This window comes from Felis catus, chromosome C2 (genome assembly GCF_018350175.1).
Source record: "Felis catus isolate Fca126 chromosome C2, F.catus_Fca126_mat1.0, whole genome shotgun sequence".
NCBI classification, from domain to species: domain Eukaryota; kingdom Metazoa; phylum Chordata; class Mammalia; order Carnivora; family Felidae; genus Felis; species Felis catus.
The window spans coordinates 100,306,618-100,329,158 of NC_058376.1; the positions used below are offsets into that span (position 1 = coordinate 100,306,618).

Below are 22,541 nucleotides of genomic sequence, written 5' to 3' on the forward strand. Positions count from 1 at the left end.
CTCAGAGTATCAATTTCTGATAGGGTGTAATTAATTCACATTATCAAATATTTATATTTCTGCTAAGTGAAAGGAACAAGAAAATAGATGATTTTGTTTAATTTTTTTAATGTTTACTTAGTTTTGAGACAGAGAGACAGAGACAGAACATGATGAGCAGGGAAGGGGCAGAGAGGGAGACACAGAATCTGAAACAGGGTTCAGGCTCTGAGCTGTCAGCACAGAGCCCAACGCGGGGCTTGACCTTAGAACTGTGGGATCATGATCTGAGCTGAAATCTGATGCTTAATCACGTGAGCCACCCAGGTGCCCTGAGAATACATGCTATTTTAACATATGGTATTCTTGAAGAAATAAGCTTGTTTTCCAGGCATTTAATTCAAACATTTATTGGAATGGATGTTTAAAAACTAGGTATTAACACATGATAACAGTACTAATCATATGATATGATTCCTTTTATAAATGTTTTAACAGGCAGTTTGCTCAGAAAGAGGCTGCTGCTGGAAGCCATGGAATGACTCTCTTATTCCTTGGTGCTTCTTCGCAGATAATCATGGCTATAATGTTGAGAGAATGATAACAACAAGTATTGGTGAGAAATGTTCCATCATGGTGATCCAATATAATATATTTTAATTGGAAAACAAAAAATATATTTAAAATTTTTCTTTGGGAAAATATCTTAAATAGAATCAAGTGGGAAATTTGTACGCAAGAATGTTTAAATATGTTAGATCAAGGATTTTATTTTTGCAAGATTGTATCTTCCAAATAATAAAAGAAGTCATTATTTGTAATAAAGGAAATATAATTATAAAAATGTGAAAAATATTTAATAGTTATTACTCTTTATAAATAAAATCACTCGCACCAACTTTTTTTCTTCCTTTAAGGGCTTGAAGCCAAATTAAACAGGAAACCTTCACCTACGCTCTTTGGAAATGACATTACTAGTGTTCTTATCACAACTCAAAATCAGACACCCAATCGTTTCCGATTTAAGGTTTGTTTTTTGATATTTATAAAGAAGAATTAATCATAAAAGGAAGTTATGAGCACATTCTTCATCTTACCAAGACATTTTCTCTCTTAAGAAATACTTATTCCAAAGCAAAGGACTAATTGGACTAGTTATTTCAGTTCTCTGAGCCTGTTTACTGAAATGTATCATAAGAATAGTTTCTCTTGCAGTTCTTTTTGAAAAATAATACAGTCAATGTAAAATATTGGGTACAGTGTCTTGAGAAGAGTAAACACTCAATAAACTTTAGCAGTTTTTATTACTTCAACCATAGACTATGATGAAGGATTAGTTTAAAATTTAATTTGAGAAACATGTTAATTGTGGTGTATACATGTGACTTATACTTACTAGTTCTTTTTACAGGTATCCCTTTTATTCATGATTTTAAAGAAACTAATCCCTATTATTTTGTAAGTGAGTAGTTTACTTGAATTTTGGATCTTTTGGATTTGGAAGTGAAAACAACACCATATTCTTTGTACACTACTTTTTCAGCAATTTCACAAGAATTAAGTATTTTTTTTAACCAAATATAAAGTTCTTCATGGGATTTCTAAGGAGATGAACACTAAAAAGCAATAAGGATAATTAAATTCACAAAGATACAGTTTTCAAGAATCAATATTTAGTAATACTATCATTAATATATACTAATATATTAATATACTATATAATTAATATATATTTTCATCAGCCAAAAATATTTTTATTATATACAGTACTTTTATGACCAATTCTATATTCCTTAACAATGTATACAATTATGTGCATAACCATACAACAACGTTAGAATTAAGTTTATGGCCAGATTAATAGTTCCTCTGTTAAGTTACTAAATTTAGTATTTTTTAGTCAAAACTTGCATTTGATACTTAATTTTGAATTGGAAGATGAAATAATGGTTTTGAATCAAATGATGCTAATTGTTTAATCTTTACAGATAACTGATCCAAATAATAGAAGATATGAAGTTCCTCATCAGTTTGTAAAAGAATTTACTGGTACCGCAGCTTCTAATACATTGTATGACGTGCAGGTTGTAGAAAATCCATTTAGCATCAAAGTTATTAGAAAAAGCAATAATAGAATTTTGTAAGTATCTTATTTTACATTTCTCTAAGGTTAAATAACCAGTCAATTGTATTCTGTCATAGAATTAGGAAAAGTTTAATTTTAAGGCATTTTCAGAAAGAATAAATTTCCTCCCAAATGGGTGGATGTACATCCTTGTAAAGACTATAATGTAAATCAGTTTTATTTCCTGTGGATGAAAGGTACAAAGGTGAATGAAAATGTACAAACTAGGGCCAATCAAAGATGAAGGTAAAGAGCATCACCGAAAAGCATTTTAGCTTTCCCTGTATTTTTGCATAGCTAGAACTCCTGTTTTGTCCTTTCCCCATTGTTTATCATATTTTGTTGCCAATTTTTAGAATCAAATAATTATTCATAAAGGGGCTAATTCCCATAGTCATATTAAAGGACTTAATATATGTATATATGAAAAAATACATATGTATGAAATAATGTGTATGAAAATGTATATACTTAATTAAATACTGCCTGAATGCTTTCATTATGAATGAATTTGGGGGGATATTTGCAGCAAGGGATTTAGCAATTTTTAAGATATCTCGCATCTCTAAGAAGGTTAATTGAGCAGGGTGCCTGGGTGGCTCAGTTAAGCTCTGATTTTACCTCAGGTCACCATCTCACAGTTCGTGAGTTCGAGCACCACATCGGGCTCTCTGCTGTCAGTGCAGAGCCTGCTTTGATCCTCTGTCTTCCTCTCTGTCTCTGCCCCTCACCCTCTCTCTCTCTCTCTCACACAAAAATAAAATAAACATTAAATTAAAAAGATTAACTGAGCGGGGCGCCTGGGTGGCGCAGTCGGTTAAGCGTCCGACTTCAGCCAGGTCAGGATCTCGCGGTCCGTGAGTTCGAGCCCCGCGTCGGGCTCTGGGCTGATGGCTCAGAGCCTGGAGCCTGTTTCCGATTCTGTGTCTCCCTCTCTCTCTGCCCTTCGCCCGTTCATGCTGTCTGTCTCTGTCCCAAAAATAAACGTTGAAAAAAAAAATTAAAAAAAAAAAAAAAGATTAACTGAGCAATTGTCAAGATTAAATCTCAGCAGTTACTTTCCTTAAATATATTTTAATGATTTGCAATTGACATTATGTTAATTGTCACAAAAGTATTAAATGCATTTAACATTTCTTGTAGGATATATTTGATATGAATCCAACATACAATCTTCTTAATTTTGGAAAAATTATTTTGAACCTAACTTTAATATATGTGTTAGAGGTGTGAAAGCTAGTTTAGTACTATATTTTAAAATAGTGTCTCTGGAGCAAGGCAGAACTGGGTTTGAAATCTGGCTTTGCTAGTTACCAGTTTGTCACCTTAGAACACAGGACATAATTTTCCCAATTTGTGTTATTTGTAGAATGGAACTGATACTGGTAGTTACACTTCAAGTTTGTGATGATTAAAGGAGAGGATGTATACGGAGAATCATATTGGTGGTGATGAAGCAAATTGTGTTGATGAAATTAACAAATTCTGTTTATGGTATAATTCATATATTCCTAAGAAGTGATCACAGCTAAAGATTGACATATTTAAAGTGAAATATTCAGCATGGTAACATAGATCCTTATTTGGTAGAACATTTTATTTGTTTCTAGATCATTTATTTATTTATTTTATTGTACAGGTTTGACACCAGCATTGGTCCTTTGGTGTACTCTGACCAGTATTTACAGATTTCAACCAGACTTTCCAGTGAATATATTTATGGCATTGGGGAACATATTCATAAGAGATTTCGTCACGATTTAAACTGGAAAACATGGCCAATTTTTACCCGGGATCAACTTCCCGGTGATGTAAGGAACTCTTTTTTTTTTTTATGTAAATAAAATCATTATATTGGAGCAGGTGATAATGTTACCCTATTTGAAGCCATCATTTATTGTATGTCAGTGATAACCTAATACAGGAGCTTGTTTACTTCAGGGGTGATGATTTGTAGTAGTCTCAAATTAACTCAAAAAGTAACCAACAGATTTTAGTTCAAATAGGTATATCTATTTTATGAATATTTTCTTTTGATTTGATTTTTGTCTTCTATCATTCCCTTTTCAATCATTCTTATGCTTAAACCAATACATGGCTAGTCATTGAGCTAGAATAATTCTAAACGCTCACTGTGTTTTCTATCACTTTGTATGATATGGTGTCTGCCTATTTATTGGACATCATATTATACATCTGTGTCTGCATCTTCCCCTTCCATAACATATGATAATCTTATATAAGTTTATATATTTGCACAGAGGGTTGGTTCCCTTTTTAAATACTGCAACTTGAGGTTCCTTATCATTTGTACAATAAGTCACTGAGAGATAATTTGAACTTTAATCTCATAAGAACTTCTCCCAAACTCCCCCGTGCAGAATTAGTCTTTATTTCTAACCTTTTGTTCATATTTTAGTATGACAGTCACTACAGGTTAGTCTTTGTGTATATATTTGTATATAATTCTAAGATGAGATTCTTTAGAACAAAGATCATATCATTAAAAAATTATTTTTAGGGGTGCCTGGGTGGCTCAGTCATTTAAGCATTTGACTTCGGCTGAGGTCGTGATTTCATGGCTTGTGTGTTCAAGCCCCTCATCAGGCTCTGTGCTGATAGCTCAGAGCCTGGAGCCTGCGTCAGATTCTGTGTCTCCCTCTCTCTCTGCCCCTCACTCCCACCTCTCTCTCTCTCTCTCTCTCTCTCTCTCTCTCTCTCAAAAATTAAATAAACATTAAAAATTTTTAATATTTTTAATTGATTCATGGTTGCTTTGAGTCAATTGTTAGTGACTTTTAAAATGCTAGTGCCATTTCATTCCCAAAAATGAATAAATGGTGGTTGCTTTAAAGAGCCTCATTTGGTACAGAACTACTACTAATAAAGATTCTACCAGTCTGTTTTTATAGCATCACTATCTGTAATGAACACCTAATAAACACCAGGCTATTTTCCATTCATTCTTTTCTTGGAACCTCCATATCCTATCAGCCAGGAATTCTTTTTTCTTTTGCCTTATAAGTGTATTCCCAATTGTTCTCAGCTATTTCATGTACTCCTTGGTTTATAGCAAATGTAATGGGGAAGTTCTATAAGGTTGGACGTCATCTTGGAATTCCCTGTCCTGCCTTGGACATAACATGGGCCATAATGAATAAAAGTGCCATTTTCTTAACATGAATGGCTAATTAAAACTCAATCAGATAAAACATAAAGGAAAGTTAAGTAATCTAGTCATAGTATAATGAATATATTATGTTACATATTTTATATAGTAACATATTAATAATCAAAATAGGTTAATTTTTTTGCCACAGTGTTTCATATGGTATGTATAGTAATTAGTATAGAAGTATGAGGAGTAAATTACAGAAACTAATTGGAATATATAAAGACCATGTTAAATATATAATCTTTTTTACTTTAAATATACTTTAAAATTAATGTTCAAATTTTTGCCTTACAGAATAATAATAATTTATATGGTCATCAGACATTCTTCATGTGCATTGAAGATACTTCTGGAAAGTCATTTGGTGTTTTCTTAATGAACAGCAATGCAATGGGTAAGAGTAATTTATCTGGTAATATATTTAAATGAGATATAACTTGAAATGTTTGAACTGTTCTCTTTATTCCAATCATAGATAATGTATGTCAGAGTAAACTCTATTGGTAATGATTTAGTATATGAAATTATTGCAAGCAGAGTTTGTAGTGAGTAAGACAATGGAATTTTACTTATAAGTGTGTCTATTTTGGGGAGAGTATACTATGTTATTATAGTCAGGCACTTTCTTCAGAGCTTTCACAGCAATAGTGAAACACATCCATGGAAAGGAATATTCCCATTCCCACAGCCTCACTTGTTAAGATAATTTAACATACCACTACAACCAAAAAAAAAAAAAAAAAGGAAAGTCTATATAATGTAGGGAGAGAAAAAAGAAGATTAATTTTTGAGTTTATCATAATTTAAGTAATGTAGAATGTTTTTTTTTAAATGTTGTGAGTGTAATACCAATGTATAACATATGAATTAGTGATAATAAAAAGTTCCAAAATTCAACAGCGTCCCAGCGAGAACAGTATATTAAAATGGTTATCCAGGCAATTATTGTCTATGTAGAGAAAAAAAAATTCTGTAGTTTTTTCTTAAAAATTAATGTGAGAATATGATCTTTTAGAGAATCTTCAATTAACACAATTAATTGAAATGCAATTTCAGAAAACAAAATTTTGTTATAAAAAGACTGATTACCTGGCTATGCAGTTTCCAGGGAGAGATTCTGCCAACATCTGTAGAAGGAAACAGCTGTGATTTCCTATCATAAACCTCATAGATGGTGGCGTTCTACTTTTCTCGTATATTCTTCCTATCTTTAGTATCTTATTTTACCTTAGTTATTTAAAAACAGTGCAAAAATGTATGGTTAATATGAAGTACTTCAAATAGACACTGCGGTTATTTTATCACTGTGTATATTTTTACTAGTTATATATGTTTCTCCAATTTAATTTGTAGACATTTTCATCCAGCCTACTCCAATAGTAACTTACAGAGTTATTGGCGGAATTCTGGACTTTTACATCTTTCTAGGAGATACACCAGAACAAGTAGTTCAACAGTATCAAGAGGTATGTTTTACATCTATTTTAATAAATTAATTTCTACTATACTTTTCTTTCAACCATCATGTCTAATTTTATTTAAGATATCTGGGGCCTCTTAGCTAAATATATTTTTAAATCTTACCATTTTCAGGTATGAGTAGGTGGTTTTTGTTTTTGTCTTTCCTATACAATGATGACTATGTATATTTATATGTCTATATTTCTTATATCAAATTATTTATTGGTTCTAGGCAGCTGAGTTCAGGAGTAGGATTTTTTTGAAATGTTGCATATTAAATCTTTACTTATTCATGACCTACTTTGGTAGGATAAAGCCAAGGAAAGTATTTGTTATTCAAGGCTGAGGATATGCAAGGGTGTGTAGGTCATACACCCCTTTGATAAAAATCCTAGAGGCAAATGAGTTATAAGGAAGACTAGTAAAACTTGCTGTTAATGCATAGTAGGTAAACTCCAGGAAAATTGTCTCTGATGCTCAGGCTTAGAACAGAAGATTTTGAAACATAGTGTGAAGTCTTATGTCATCTGTCTAAGCAACTCTTGCTTCCCTATTAAATAATGTCTTCATGTACCTAAGTCCAAAGTGGGTCTTAGAGAGACAAGGAATCCAGGGGTACCCTGAGTCTACTTCTAAAATATAATTCTGTATTTCTTTTATATAATTCTTTTATATAGTTGTTCTCCTGTGACTGTTGGTACATAATTGTTGGTGTTAGTATGGAAAAATAAATTGTTTTTATTAGCCTAAGATTTACGGATTATGTCTTTTTAAAATTTTGTTTTATTGATGTGTATTTTGATATACATTTCCCATTTGCTAAAATGATCTTAAAGGAGAAGTAATTACTATCAAAAACTTTTCTTTAATTAGGATCCAAATGTCTGATATGAGAGTAGGTAGAGTTTTACACAATTAAATAATTTATAGTGTCTAACAATTCCCAAATTGCTATTGATAAATATGAACTTCAGAAAAGGATACAAAATTTACAATCTATAATACTAAATTATAATTACAATGTTAGGCTGGCCTTTATACAACTTTCCATATGGTTACCACACCACCAAAACTGTGGATAGCACATTTTTTAAAAAGAATTTGACATTGGATTTGTGAAATACCAGCTAGGATTGTTGTCTGTTACATGCTGAGTACAGTCTGTGGTCAGCAGGAATTGAGTCTGAGTTATGCATGGCGTATGAATGCAGCATACATTTAGTATAGTAGTGCACTTGCTTTAAATCATTTTATGGGCAGTCTTCCAAAGGCGTGTATTTAAGCAATAAGATACAATAGTTGTGTAGAATGTAATATAGTTAATCAGTGCATTTAAATGAGGTACAAGCTATGTAGAGAGTAGGCAAAAGAAACTTTATTGTTTGAAGAAAAACAATTTTTTATACGGTCTCAATATGTTAAAATATAAAGCAATTCATTTGACTGGTGAATAGTTTTAAAAACAATGTATCTGTATAGAGTGTAATATAAATAATATGTGAGCTAATATAACATATAGTAATATTTTACATACTTTTATGAAAAATTATGTTACATGTGTATACTACACACACAAAGAAATTTCAATTATATGTCCAAATCTATAATGAAATGTAGTGAAACATAAGATGTTTGTGAAATGAGATGAAAAATGCTAACTTTTTCAATTTTTATACTATTTTATTTTTAAAATAAATTTAATGTTTAAATTGAATAGAATATATAACCCAATATAAGTAACTTAAAAATTGTTACATTGTAGTTTTTTATGCATATATGATAGAGAAATCATGGAATGTGTGTGTATGTGTATGCCAAAATTAAAAAAAAAATCATTATGCCAAAAAGGTTATTATACTATACTATACTGTACTATAAGTTAATACTCAGTTTTAGTTAAAACTATTTACTATTACTTACACTTGGATTTCCACGTATTTCCAAAGTCATGTCCTCTTGTTGTGACGACACACTAATTTATAATAAAATTCTAACATAAAATCCAGAACGCATTTTAGAATGCAGGTAACACTAATTCTTTGTTCAAAATATGTAATTTAAGTTAAATAAATATCAGAGATATTAGAATAATAAGCATATTAATAATAATTTTAATGTTCTTTATTGAAATTAATCAAATATCCATTTACTTCAAGCTTGTTGGACGGCCCGCAATGCCAGTATATTGGAGTCTTGGATTCCAGCTGAGTCGCTGGAATTATAAGTCACTTGATGTAGTGAAAGAAGTGGTAAAAAGAAATCGGGATGCTGGCATACCCTTTGTAAGTGGGATGAAGGGTTTATGGGATTACATACCAAGTTAAATATTGTCACATAATAATTAATGTAATTGTCAGCATTACACATGATATTATACTATATAATATAAATGTGGATTAAGATGTGTTTTAATGATAAAGTATATTTAATTCTATACACAAGGCCAGGTCTACTTGAGATTTTAAGAACTAATTATTATTTATACTAGAATACATGTTTAACTGTGAACATCATATTCAGTTTTTTAAATAGATTATTTTTTACTGCCTATATACTTTTTAACGTATTTTATGTAGCATATAGGCTTTGTTTTCTATACAATGATTCCTGTATATAAAATATAGTACTTATTCAGTGATCATCACTGAAAAAAATGTGAATAATCACTTATGTTTTTGTATTTTAGAATTAGAAAAATTAGTTTATAAACTATTTCATGGTTTTTAGTAAAATAAAAGAGATCTAAATTCATTTACCTTTTAATCATTGTATTTATAAAGCATTGGGCTTAAAGGTTGAAGTGATTAGAGTCCTTTCAGTACTATTTATTGAAATATACTCTACTAATTTTCAGGATACACAGGTCACTGATATTGACTATATGGAAGCAAAGAAAGACTTTACTTATGATAAAGTTGCATTTAAAGGCCTCCCTGAATTTGTTCAAGATTTGCACGACCATGGACAGAAATATGTCATCATCTTGGTAATGACATTATGTATTAATATGTTTTTAGTATTTACTTATTTGTAACTTAATATATTTTCTATAGTTTCTTCTTTCTATTATTAGGATCCTGCAATTTCCATAGATAAGCTAAGCAATGGAATGGCATATGCCACCTATGAGAGGGGAAATGCAAAACATGTGTGGGTAAATGATTCAGATGGGACTACAGCAATTATTGGCGAGGTAAATTCTGATATTCATTAAAGTTGTGTTGCTTAGATTTTCTGTTGTGTAATGACAGTTTTCGTACGTGTGTGTGTGTGTGTGTGTGTGTGTGTGTGTGTCTATTTGCTTTCAAATATGGACTTGGTATTTTAATTGTGTAAAGAAATTTTAGAGAGGAACTATTTCAAAATTTCTATCTCTAAAACAGTTTTAGTAAGAAGACATAGATTTCAATGCTATACACAATTAAAACAAAACTAACAAAATATAATTAGATTATTACAAAAATTCTGATATTTTGATGTAAAATAAGTACTTCTATCAATTGAGTACTTTTGTGCTGGATACTAAATTTTATGATTTATATTTAATCCTCACAGTAAAATAATGAGATACATACCTATAATTAGAATTTTTACTTTATAGGTGAAAAAAGTGAATTTGAGATAGGTATAGTAACTTCCCTAATATCACAGAGCTAATAAAGAACAGAGTTATGAAAATGACTAGTTCCCAAATGCATAATCTTAACCAGAACACATATTCTTTTGAAGACAGCTTTCTAAGACATATCAAAAACTATAAAGTCTAGATACACTAACTTGGTAACTCCACTTCTGTAATTTAGTCAAAGGAAATAAAGTAAGAGATAATGTCAGTGTATAAAAAACATGTATTATAGCATTATTTACTGTAATGAAGATATACTAGCCATCACTTTTTATTGAATTCATCAATATCAAAATTTCTGGTGAAAGTCTTATTCAAATAATTATGAGCTCCATCAGAAACAAAAGCTGAATTTCTTCCCATAATTCCTATTAATATCTCGCAGAATATACCCTGTTAAACCTACTCCATTTGCTCTGAACAGATTGGATAGCCAATAGTCATATTTTTGGATATAAAACAGTATTATTTTTTTCATTCATCTGAAACTGAATTTCTCTTGTCTGTCATTACTTTAAGTAATGAGCAAATAATTTGAAGAAGTATAAAAAGACAGCATAGTATGGGTAGTGTCTAATAGCCTGGACTCAGATATGTGATTGCTGTGTTTGAATTCCTTCTGTACCACTTGTTAGCGGTGTGATCTTGAAAAATGTATTTAGTTTCTCTGTTTATCACTTCTTTCATCTGTAAAGTGGGTTTAATTATAGTGACTAACTCATCTGTAAAGCAGTGATTAAAAAAATACCCATCTTCTGTAGTTCTAGTGAAGATTAAATGAGCTAGTAATTATAAAAATGCTTGGAACATTACCCAGCACAAAACAAATGTCATATTCTCATTTATTAAATAAATAATAAATACACAAGGATTTTTTTTGCTTGAATTTCTTGGAAACAAATGCTTTTGGAAATTAAACCGTGTACTTTTTTTTTATTCAGACAATGAATACATTGTCTAGTTTTTATTTGTTTTTAGCCTAACCCATTAGTATGCTAAGAAATAAATTTAGTTGCAAAATAGCAGTTTCATCCCATGTTCTTATATTTTTGCCTTCCTAAATGCCTTATGCTCTCTCTCTCTCTACTTTACTCTCATTATATGCATTTTATTTTATTTTTTAAAACATTTTAAAATAGGTCTAAGATTATTATACATATAAATGGTGCATGGATCACATAAACCTTAAGAAGTACAATATTATAACTTTAATGCTTTTTTACTATTCTTATCTACTCAATAACCTTGAGTTATCATTTATTTATTTTTCCTTTTATATATGTATATATATGAATGATCTATTCTTTTAGGTATGGCCAGGATTAACAGTATACCCTGATTTTACTAATCCAAACTGCATAGATTGGTGGGCAGATGAATGCAGCATTTTCCATCAAGAAGTGAAATATGATGGACTTTGGATTGTAAGTAGCTATTTTAAATCACTAATTTTAGACAATTAGCATAGAATTATTTTTCTATAAATAATTATTATTATATTAAATAAATAAAATGTATAAAATAATTATAAAGTTGACAAGGTAAATTTTGTAATCATTTGAACATGAAATTTGAAAATTTTTTAATATTTTTCTAGAATGTATAAATTCATACCTGTCATGTTCCTGGGTTACAAAAGAATCTTAAGTAAAAACTGCAAATTGCAAGTTTTCTTCTTCAGTGATACACTTTATAGAATAAATTCCATTTCTATCAGTAAGATGCCATATTTTTATGACTAACAATTTATGTTTGAAAACAGCAAGATTTGGAGATAAGTAGTGCAATTTTAAAAACATTTATTATAGTCTACAGTATTCAAGGGATTGCAGCACTATGGATACATAATAACATATCACTAACCCTTAGAAACTTTCTTTTTTTAAAAAAAAGTTTTTTTTTTAATTTTTTATTTTTAAGTTTATTTTTGGGACAGAGAGAGACAGAGCATGAATGGGGGAGGTTCAGAGAGAGAAGGAGACACAGAATCTGAAACAGGCTCCAGGCTCCGAGCTGTCAGCACAGAGCCCGACGCGGGGCTCGAACTCACGGACCGCGAGATCATGACCTGAGCCGAAGTCGGCTGCTCAACCGACTGCGCCACCCAGGCGCCCCCCAAAAAAAGCTTTTTAAAAAAAATATTTATTTATTTTGCTAGAGACAGAGTGAGAGTGCATGTATGCATGTGCATGTGCATGCGAGTGGTGGAGGGGCAAACAGAGAGGATCCAAGTAAGCTCTGCACCATCAGCACAGAGCCAGCCCTACGTGGGACTCAAACTCAGGAACCGTGAGATCATGACTTGAGTTGAAATCAACATTTGGACGCTCAGTCAACTGAGCCACCCAGGCACCCCTAGAAACTTTCTTTTTAGTAAATTAATGGAATAAAACAAATCAAAATTGAAATAGGTTAAATGTTTTATTTCAAGATAAACAACAGCAACAGCAACAACCAAAATCCTAGATTATTGGTAGAGCTATTAAAGGGAAATGCTAATGTTTGAAAATTTCTTTGGATGAAGTTTTGTATCTGTAGCTACTGATTACTTATTTCTAGGTTTACCATATAGAATGATTTAGTGTCTTTTGTTATGGAAACTGCAACCATATTTGGTGAGTGAAACTACTTGGTGACCCCAGAATTCTATGTTCCAGGGGAAAAAAGAAGTCTAATAAACTTGAATACAGAGGAACATCAGAGATTTTGTTCAAAGTTATTACAACTGCACAGAATTTTAGAAGGAGATAATGGATGTCTTAGGGACATCCATGTCTTTGTCTGTTGAGTTACACAATAGCTCTACTTTCATGAAGTGCTCATTATTTATTCAGTGATTATTTAATCAATTACTTAGTTAAGTGTATATTTTGCACCATCAGTATATCAGGTATGTTGTGGAGAATACAAAGAGGAAAAGTATGTTTTTAGCTGACAACATGGAACTGAGTTAGAGGTTAGCATACTCTTCAGGATTCTTAAGAATAGAATGAAAATGGAGAGGCTTTAGTTATTGGACACAAAATTGGTGAGGTCACAATAATACCTAGCAGCCTATAGAAATCACAAAAAAATTTGCACTCCATTCTTGGTTTTGTTTTTAATTCCAGCTCCAATTTCAGTTGTATTAGTTAAGTTAAAATGTTTGGGTTTTTGTTTCTGCTAATGAAATAATTTGAGGCCATTGGAGCACAGTTACAGTATAACTGATACTTTAGGAATAGTGAAAGAATCTGACTGTGCTGTAGAAAGGGAATACTTCATTTCCTATATCCATTGAACACAAATACAGTACCTGATTGAACTCCAAAGAGAGGGAGGGCAGGGAAGGGGAGGAGCATCTGAGAAAGGTGGAGTTGTTCTCCTCCTAATACATAAGCATTTGACTAAGCTGAAAAAACAAAACAAAATGCAATATAATCAGTATGATTTCAAAGCTCACTAAACATCACTGAATTAATTTATATGATGTATAAGCAATGGTTATTCTGCTTCCAGCTTTTACTTGAATAACTGTCAAATCCTACTGATAAAATTGTTTCCTTAATTCTTTCATTTTCTTCAGATTATTCTGATAGAATGAATGTACAATAAAACAAAGTATTCTTGTTTAACTGAAAACATTTATTATTTTGTCAAATTTAAAATTAGTGTCATCATTTCCTAGATTTATAATTTAAATATCAAGCTAATGTTTTTGAATTTTAATTTTAAATATTAAAATCACTTTGGAAGACAATATGAGCATAATTTTCATTGAAAAATAGATTTTTGTATATAGACATATACTTGAATTATCTTTTTTGCAACATTCTTGAGATAATTTCCTAATACTTGAGAAATAAGAGACTAATGCATTTGGTATAATAAAGACTGAAGCTGTAATTTCAAAATAAATGTACCCAGTCAGTATTTTTAAAATTCAAAGATCACATCCACTTTCTCTGAACAAATATATATATAGTTGTGATCGTGTTGTTATTATGATTTCATTCTTAAAAATCTAATAAGCAGAATTTTTCCATAAAAAAGCTCAACAATTTAATACATAGTTCTAGGAAACTTAAAATTCAGTGACAGACTTAAAATTCAGTGAATTATTTTTAGAATTCTTTGAAAAATGGGGCTATTTTTATGTAGACTTAGTTTAAATATGAAGTGATGAAATTATGAAATACCAAGATTTTTTTTAAATGTTTTATTTTAAAAAGTTGCCAAAATTTGTACACAATTTTCAATGGATTTTAAAGAAAAGAACTTTCAGAAACATCCCTAAAAATGGCATTGACAATTCCTAGGAATAATCATTACTCAATTTGGGGTGGTTTGAATGATACTTGAATATCTGTAGGTATACTTATTACTATCAATTCACTGAGGGCTTTGCCACGCTTTCAACCTGCTGGTTGTAATATTAAAAATACTAATTGAGTTGATTTTTAAATGACACTAAGTACATGTAGCATCATTTAAATAATTTATAGACATTAGAGAAAAATACTTTCAGAATTTTCAAAAGTGCAAATATACAAAATACATTAAAAGAGATACAAATAAATTCTATTACGTTATGTGTAGTATGTTTAATTAATAACAAATCTTTCCAAGTAGGTAGGATATTTTAAAAATAAATAATCAAATAGCAAATATTGTGTTTATTGTAAAATATGGTTACAATCATGTAAAAGTGGTTTTTTCCCTTTAATAGATGAATACATTTATCTTCTTGAGTACAGAGACTCTTTTCCCTTATATTGTGAACTGGTGAAATCAAACATTTGATTTACTCTTATTTACATGGTTGTATGATAAAATAATTAATTTTATCTTAATTTTTATTTAAATTCCAGTTAACATACAGTATAATGTTAATGATTAAACAAATATTTTTGATCAATTTTTTCATGTGAAATAAATTAATTTCTTTAAAAATTATGTTTATTCTTAAGTTACATAAATTACGTCTATTTTGAGCAAATGCTGGAAGAACTTGTGAATTTTATTTCAATTTGCAAGTACGTAATTCTAATAAAATAACATGAATTTCATAGTTAAATGTTTTGCTTTGTATTTTCTCAAGATTAATTATACATATAGGATGCTAAATAGTTTAGAAAAAGTTAAAATTTAAAATAATGCAACTTGATTCCCAATTATGAATGTCAGCAGTTGAAATTGTTTTTAAATTTAATTTAGTTCATGGATTCATGAAGAAAAAGTGCTTAGATTCATCTAAAATTATTGGCGGCCCAACTATAGTATCTCTTTGTATTAATTTTACTAGACATAGGAAAATCAAATTGAATATAATATTCCAGGTAATTTCAATAAAGTAACCCCAATACTGTAGAATAACTACATAATTTTTCTTCTTTGTGGCTATTAAGAAAATATTTGGAGCCTGGGTGGCTCAGTCGATTAAGTGTCCAACTTCATCTAGGCTCATGATGTCATGACTCAGTTCCGTTAGTTAATTCAAGCCCCGTATCGGGCTCTGTGCTGACAGCTCAGAGCCTGGACCCTGCTTCAGATTCTGTGTCTCCCTCTCTCTGCCCTTCTCCCACTCATGCTCTGTCTCTCTGTCTCTCTCTCTCTCAAAAAAAACATGAAATAAAATAAACATTAAAAACTTTTTTAAAGAGAAAATATTTGGGAAATGAAAACATTTACCTTTTAATGATGAAAAATTTATTTTGCAACTTTAATGTTTCACATTAATTCCATTTGGGCATGATGTGTATGGAAGAAAAAAAGAGTAATAAAGAAAATTTATTCCTTCTGAAGAAAAACAATATTAACAAGGGACTTGACCCAGTATGAAGTCTTTGTGAGAGCAGAGACTGCATATTATAGACATGTGGGAAATAAGCTTCAAAAATGTGTGGAAGTCCTACAATGCAATTAACAGAGAAGGAAAAAGAAATAGATTATTTTTTGAGCATGTGTAGTGTGATATATAATTTTATATATATTATCTTTTTAGTTCAAAGCCTTTATTTTTTTAAAGTAATGGTCACAAACTAGTATGTGGCAAGATACTATCGCGGCTTACGTTTACACGGCAAAAAATCTATAAACACATCCCCACAATTCTGCCTCTAAGAGATGTTTAGGTCACTGGTTCTTATAATGTGGTTCAGCTGCCCTAGGGTTCCTTGAGACTGTTCAAGGGGTTAAGTAAGGTCATAACTATTTTCATTTAATGCTAAAATGCTATTTACCTATTTTCACTTTCACTCTCTCATGAGAGTGTAGGAATGAAGGGCTATACAAAACATGCTGTGCCTCGCGGCTGGCAGTGCACATCACAGAAACTAGATAAATGTCAGGTAAGATGAGCAAACGATGGTGCATAAATGAATGTGCCAGAAGTGTGGCACAATGGTGGACTCACCTTGAGAAAATTGATACAACTACTTGGAAAAGACAGTTGCTTAATACTTATAATGGTATTAATATTTTATAGGTATAATTAAAACTAGGTAAGTTAAATACATTTTTGTTATATACAATCCCTGAATCACATACAAGATACCTCTGTTATCACTTAAAATCTGCTGTTCTTCATGTTATATCCATTTAGGACATGAATGAAGTTTCCAGTTTTGTTCAAGGTTCAAAAAAAGGATGCAATGACAATAAACTGAATTATCCACCTTTTACTCCTGGTAAATTTTATTTGGTTATTTACTTACCATTAACTAAGAATAATTTTCCTGGTAAATTCTAGCATATATTTCTATATCACAAACCTTGATAAAATTTTGAGTCCCTGAAATCAATGTGTTTTTGTCTGTTTTTGTGTTACTTTTGGGCTAAAATTTTTATGCTTAAGAAAAGAAGAATGATTTTAAATTTTGGGAAAGATTATTGATTTCTCTTTATTACTGATAAACTGCCCATGATCAAATAATTAATGAAAAGAAACACAATTTGTTTGAAATTATAATTTAAATGATCAACTTCTTTCCATGAGCCTTATGCAGTAATTTGTGCAGTTTTTAGAATGAACCTAATGGGAATAGTTACATGTCACATATTCTAAAAAATAAGTTTTTCACCATTAAAAGTGGGTAAAAAATACAACCAAAGAAAGATTTGCTCTTAGGGGAGAATAGACATCAATAAGTACATCTGAAGATGACAGTAATTGTTGCAACACCACATAAGCCTGTAAGTTGAAGCACAATAAAAAACCTGAAAAGCAGGTATTTGGATGGTTTGTAATTGTGTAACAGATGTACATATATAAAATTAAATTATATTTAAATAAACTAACCTAGAAAGCGTTATATTTGTGGAACGTATAATACAAATAGGTATATATATGTGTAAATAAGGATTATGAAGCTCAAAATGGAAACTCTCAAGAAACATTTCTTACATATTTTTTCTAAGATATTCTTGACAAACTCATGTATTCCAAAACAATTTGCATGGATGCTGTGCAGTACTGGGGGAAACAGTATGATGTTCACAGCCTCTATGGATACAGCATGGCTATAGCCACAGAGAAGTAAGTGCAGTTTCATTCAGAAACCTCTTTCATACTTATTGTCTAGAAATATGTTGTAATACACTAATATAGTTGGAAAAGAGCAAGGGTAAGAAAGCAAAGAAAGATAGTATTTTCATGGTGTCAGTACTTCTACTAATCTTCATGAATTTGGAACTTAGTTCATCAAGAACTATGTGGTGTATGTATTTAACTGTGGTCCTTTTTTAATTCATAGATTTAAAGTACGCTTCAAAATTTTGATTCACTTTGCTATCTCTGAATATAATTATGTTCTAAGCATGAACTACACAATTGGCCTGAGAGAGTGGTGCTTCTAGAGTAGGTCTTTTTAAAATCAAGGGTTTCAATTAAAATGTAGTTTTCTATGTAGTATCTCACAAAGTAACTTTCTAATGCCATGTGTACTTGGATGCAAAAAAATAACGTTACAAAACAAAGGAAGGGGATAATCTTACCCTGATTGCCTATTCTTTCTCAAGTATTATATAAGAACCTACAATGCAATAGTCAATAAAACCCACATCCCGACCTCAATAATTTTTTAATCTTTTTCAGAATTAAATAAATATGATTAAATTTAAAGACACACCTACATTTGTCTAGTCCCAAAACATACCATGGTATCTCAACTCTTACACATTATCTTCATAGAGTTTGGTTACTTCACTTTTTAAACTCAGTAGAGCATTTATATATTGAAGTGTATAAATAAATAAATTCTAGAAGGAAATAGCAACACTATAGTTCAATGTTATAAAGATATTAATATAGAAAAACCACCTGAGAATACCCTATATCTTTTTACTAAGGCAGTCTGGATAATTTTATATACTAAATCAAACTTTGTATCTTTCCTGAATATTTCCTATTTATAGAAAAAATTATCAATAATACTCAGGTACCAAATAGAGGTGAGATAAATAATGCTAGTAGTTGTGGATAGTAAACTTTTAGATACAAATAAAATAAAATGCCTCTCAAATATGTAACTTTCATCCCAACATTGCGTGCTAATATTTGAAAATACAGACAATATATCATCAGCGTCATTGCATCTCAAAACTTTGCAGACAGTTCAAGTTCAGATTACGACATTTCAGGTTAAAAAAGGATTTCAGTGAGTTTAAACCATATATTTTAAAAACAAGTGTTGAGTGGATACAAAAAGTATGTTTATTTAATTTGGTAAAGGAAATCAAAGTCTGATTTCCTTTCCCTGATTGGAATGTTTTTAAGTAAACATTGGTAGATAAATACAAAATTGGTACGAAAGGTCGATAAAAAGTTATTTAAAAATAAATCTGATTTATTCATTTGCTTTTACTTTTAGAGCCATAGAGAAAGTTTTCCCTAATAAGAGAAGCTTCATTCTCACCCGGTCAACTTTTGCTGGGTCTGGAAGCTATGCTGCACACTGGTTAGGGGACAACACTGCTTCATGGGAGCAAATGGAATGGTCTATCACAGGAATGCTAGAGTTCAATTTATTTGGAATGCCATTGGTAAGCAATTTCATACAGTGTCATTTATATTAGCTGTGCATGACTTTTAATTTTGTAATGTGATCTTAATAATCTTCAATAAAATGATTAAATGTATGTTACAGAAAAATCCAATCTTTATTCTTAGGGAATTTATGAAAAAAAAAGAATATAGGTGGTATCTATAACATTCTAGCCATTAGAATGAGAAATAGGAATCAATAAAATTCAAGGAACTCAAAATAATACATGAAACAAATATCAATATAAACAAAGCAAAGGAAAAGCTTTTATAAAGTAAATAAAGCCCCAGATAAGATGGTAGGGAAAAATCCAAATATAGTGGTAATAAAGATAAATGTCAAAAGTCTAAATATCTTTAAATACTAGATTTTCAGTTTAAGATAAAAACCAATAAAGGTGTTTCCTGTATTTAAAAGAAAAAAATAAAAGATGAAAAATAAAGACAGAGATAAGTCTCAAATTTTAAAAGCAGAGAAAATTTGTTCCAGGCAACTCTGGATATATAGAATCTAATCAGTCTCTATAGCAAATAAAAAATGTATGCAGTGTTGATAATTGAACATTAAAGAGAGCCACTACATAAAAAAAAATAATGTAAAATGTGTTAGGAAATTATAGTGATTCATTTGTTCTTTCTTTCATATGCACAAAACAAAATGAAAACCTGAGAAACGTAACAGAAGACCATGGGGGAGGGGAAGGAAAAAAAAAAAAGTTAGAGAGGGAGGGAGCCAAACCATAAGAGACTCTTAAAAACTGACAACAATCTGAGGGTTGATGGGTGGTGGTAGGGAGGGGTGGGAGGGTGATGGGTATTGAGGAGGGCACCTGTTGAGATGAGCACTGGGTGTTGTATGGAAATCAATTTGACAATAAATTTCATATTAAAAAAAAACCCAACCAAATAACAACAAAAATCACACACATGCACGTGCGTGCGCGCGCGCACACACACACACACACACACACACACACACACACTCAAGAGTCCTGACTTGGGAAATTAAAAAACGCATTTTAAAATGATTCATGAGTCAAAAAACAAACTGAATGGAAACAGAGGGGGGGAATAAATCCTTAGAACTTAGTGCTAGCAATTATACTTAATATCAAAACTATAAGTTGTCAACTAAATTTGTTTTAGAGGAAAACTTACAGCCTTAACTGCTTAGATTAAAAACAAAGAAAGGCTGAATATTAATGAGTAAAGTGCATTAATTAAGAAAATGGAAAAAACAAAGTAGAATAAACCTAAAGAAAGAAGTAAGGAATGAAAATAAGAGAAGACATTCATGCAAGGAAGCAAAGTTTCTAGAGAAAAATTAATAAAATGAAATTACAAAGATGACTTTGGAAATTTGAATAAAGTAGATTTTTGGCAAATTTTGTCTAAAAAAGGTTGAAAGAAATAAGCAATGTTACAATGTATTTTAAGATAAAGTGTTAATTTATTATAGCAAGTAATTAATACACAGTTACCAGGAGTAAATATTAAAAGTAAATGTAGGATAGTTTTGAGAAAATTTTAAGTAGCTAAATTAAATACATGCCATGTTCATAGATAATAAAGCTTAATATATTAGAAATATACATTCTCCGCAAACTCTTATCCAACATTAGTGATATTCCAATTTAAATGATAAAGTGAGTTTGGGGAACATAAAAGATTATTTAAACTTCATGTGGGAGACAATACGATGTAAAGAAGTAGAAAAGAGCAAAAGGATTCACCCTATCCAATAAAACAGTAATATAGCACAATTCTTGACTCTGTATATTCAAAGAGAATAATATGGCATAATATGGAATAGGCTCATGCATTAATGAAATGCATTAACTGATTGCACTATCACTATAAATCAGTGAGGAAAGTATCAAATATTCAGATGTGAAGTATCATTTATTCATAATAAAATAAAATGGGTCCATGACTTACACTTCACACAAAAATCAATCCCATATAGATTAAAGAGCTATGTATGAAAAGTAAACTTTAGAGGCGCCTGGGTGGCTCAGTCGGTTAAGCGTCCGACTTCGGCTCAGGTCATGATCTCGCGGTCCGTGAGGTCGAGCCCCGCGTCAGGCTCTGGGCTGATGGCTCAGAGCCTGGAGCCTGCTTCCGATTCTGCGCCTCCCTCTCTCTCTGACCCTCCCCCGTTCATGCTCTGTCTCTCTCTGTCTCAAAAATAAATAAACGTTAAAAACATTTTCTTTAAAAGAAAAGTAAACTTTAAACATATTAGAAAAACATATGAGTAACTCTGTGATGTTGGGTTAGAGGTATAATTTCCTAAACAAATCACAGAAGGCACAAATAATAAAGAAATATAAATTTTACTGTAACAAAATAAAAACTTTGGTCATTAAAAGACTATTTTAGGGGCGCCTGGGTGGCGCAGTGGGTTAAGCGTCCGACTTCAGCCAGGTCACGATCTCGCGATCCGTGAGTTCGAGCCCCGTGTCAGGCTCTGGGCTGATGGCTCACAGCCTGGAGCCTGTTTCTGATTCTGTGTCTCCCTCTCTCTCTGCCCCTCCCCCATTCATGCTCTGTCTCTCTCTGTCCCAAAAATAAATAAACGTTGAAAAAAAGAATTTAATAAAAAGACTATTTTAAAAGTTAAAATGACATTTTCAATTCATATAGTCAATAAATGACTAATACTCAATTTAAACTACCTACTGTAAATTTGTAGAAGGTAAAACAATGGAAAAATTAGCAAAGGTTGTAAACAGGTAATTCTGTAGGAAGAGAAACCAACATGGACTCAGTAAGAATATGAAAAAGTTCCCAACTTCCATAGTAGTCAGAGAAATACAAGTTAAAATTTTAGTGAGGTATACGTATCATATATACATAGGTGGCAAAAATTAAAAGTCGAAATATAACAGGAATTGACAAGAAATGGACAAAGGAAATTTTCATGTACTGTGACTGTGCTTACTAATGGTTACAGCTGGTTTTGATTAAACAATGTGCATTTCCAATAAACCAGAGAAATAATCTTGAAAATATTTGTATATATAAACGTATATATAATACCATAGAGTAAAGGTAAATATATGTGTGTGTGTGTGTGTGTATATATATATATATATATATATATATATACACATTTCCATAGAATATTACTCACAAAAAAAGCCTGCAAATA

General features: G+C 30.9%; 1 protein-coding gene across 5 annotated transcripts in view; it reads left to right on the top strand.

Moving 5' to 3' along the window:
• SI (sucrase-isomaltase) overlaps positions 1-22,541 on the top strand; it is a 157,536-nt gene that overhangs the window by 64,836 nt on the left and 70,159 nt on the right. For all 5 annotated transcript variants that reach the window (XM_045036312.1, XM_045036313.1, NM_001123332.1 and 2 more), the window contains 13 exon segments: positions 478-595; positions 897-1,006; positions 1,968-2,119; positions 3,744-3,915; positions 5,574-5,673; positions 6,633-6,745; positions 8,897-9,022; positions 9,595-9,726; positions 9,814-9,933; positions 11,676-11,789; positions 16,949-17,033; positions 17,764-17,881; positions 19,215-19,386. In XM_045036312.1, coding sequence (XP_044892247.1) covers positions 478-595; positions 897-1,006; positions 1,968-2,119; positions 3,744-3,915; positions 5,574-5,673; positions 6,633-6,745; positions 8,897-9,022; positions 9,595-9,726; positions 9,814-9,933; positions 11,676-11,789; positions 16,949-17,033; positions 17,764-17,881; positions 19,215-19,386 — 1,632 coding nt within the window.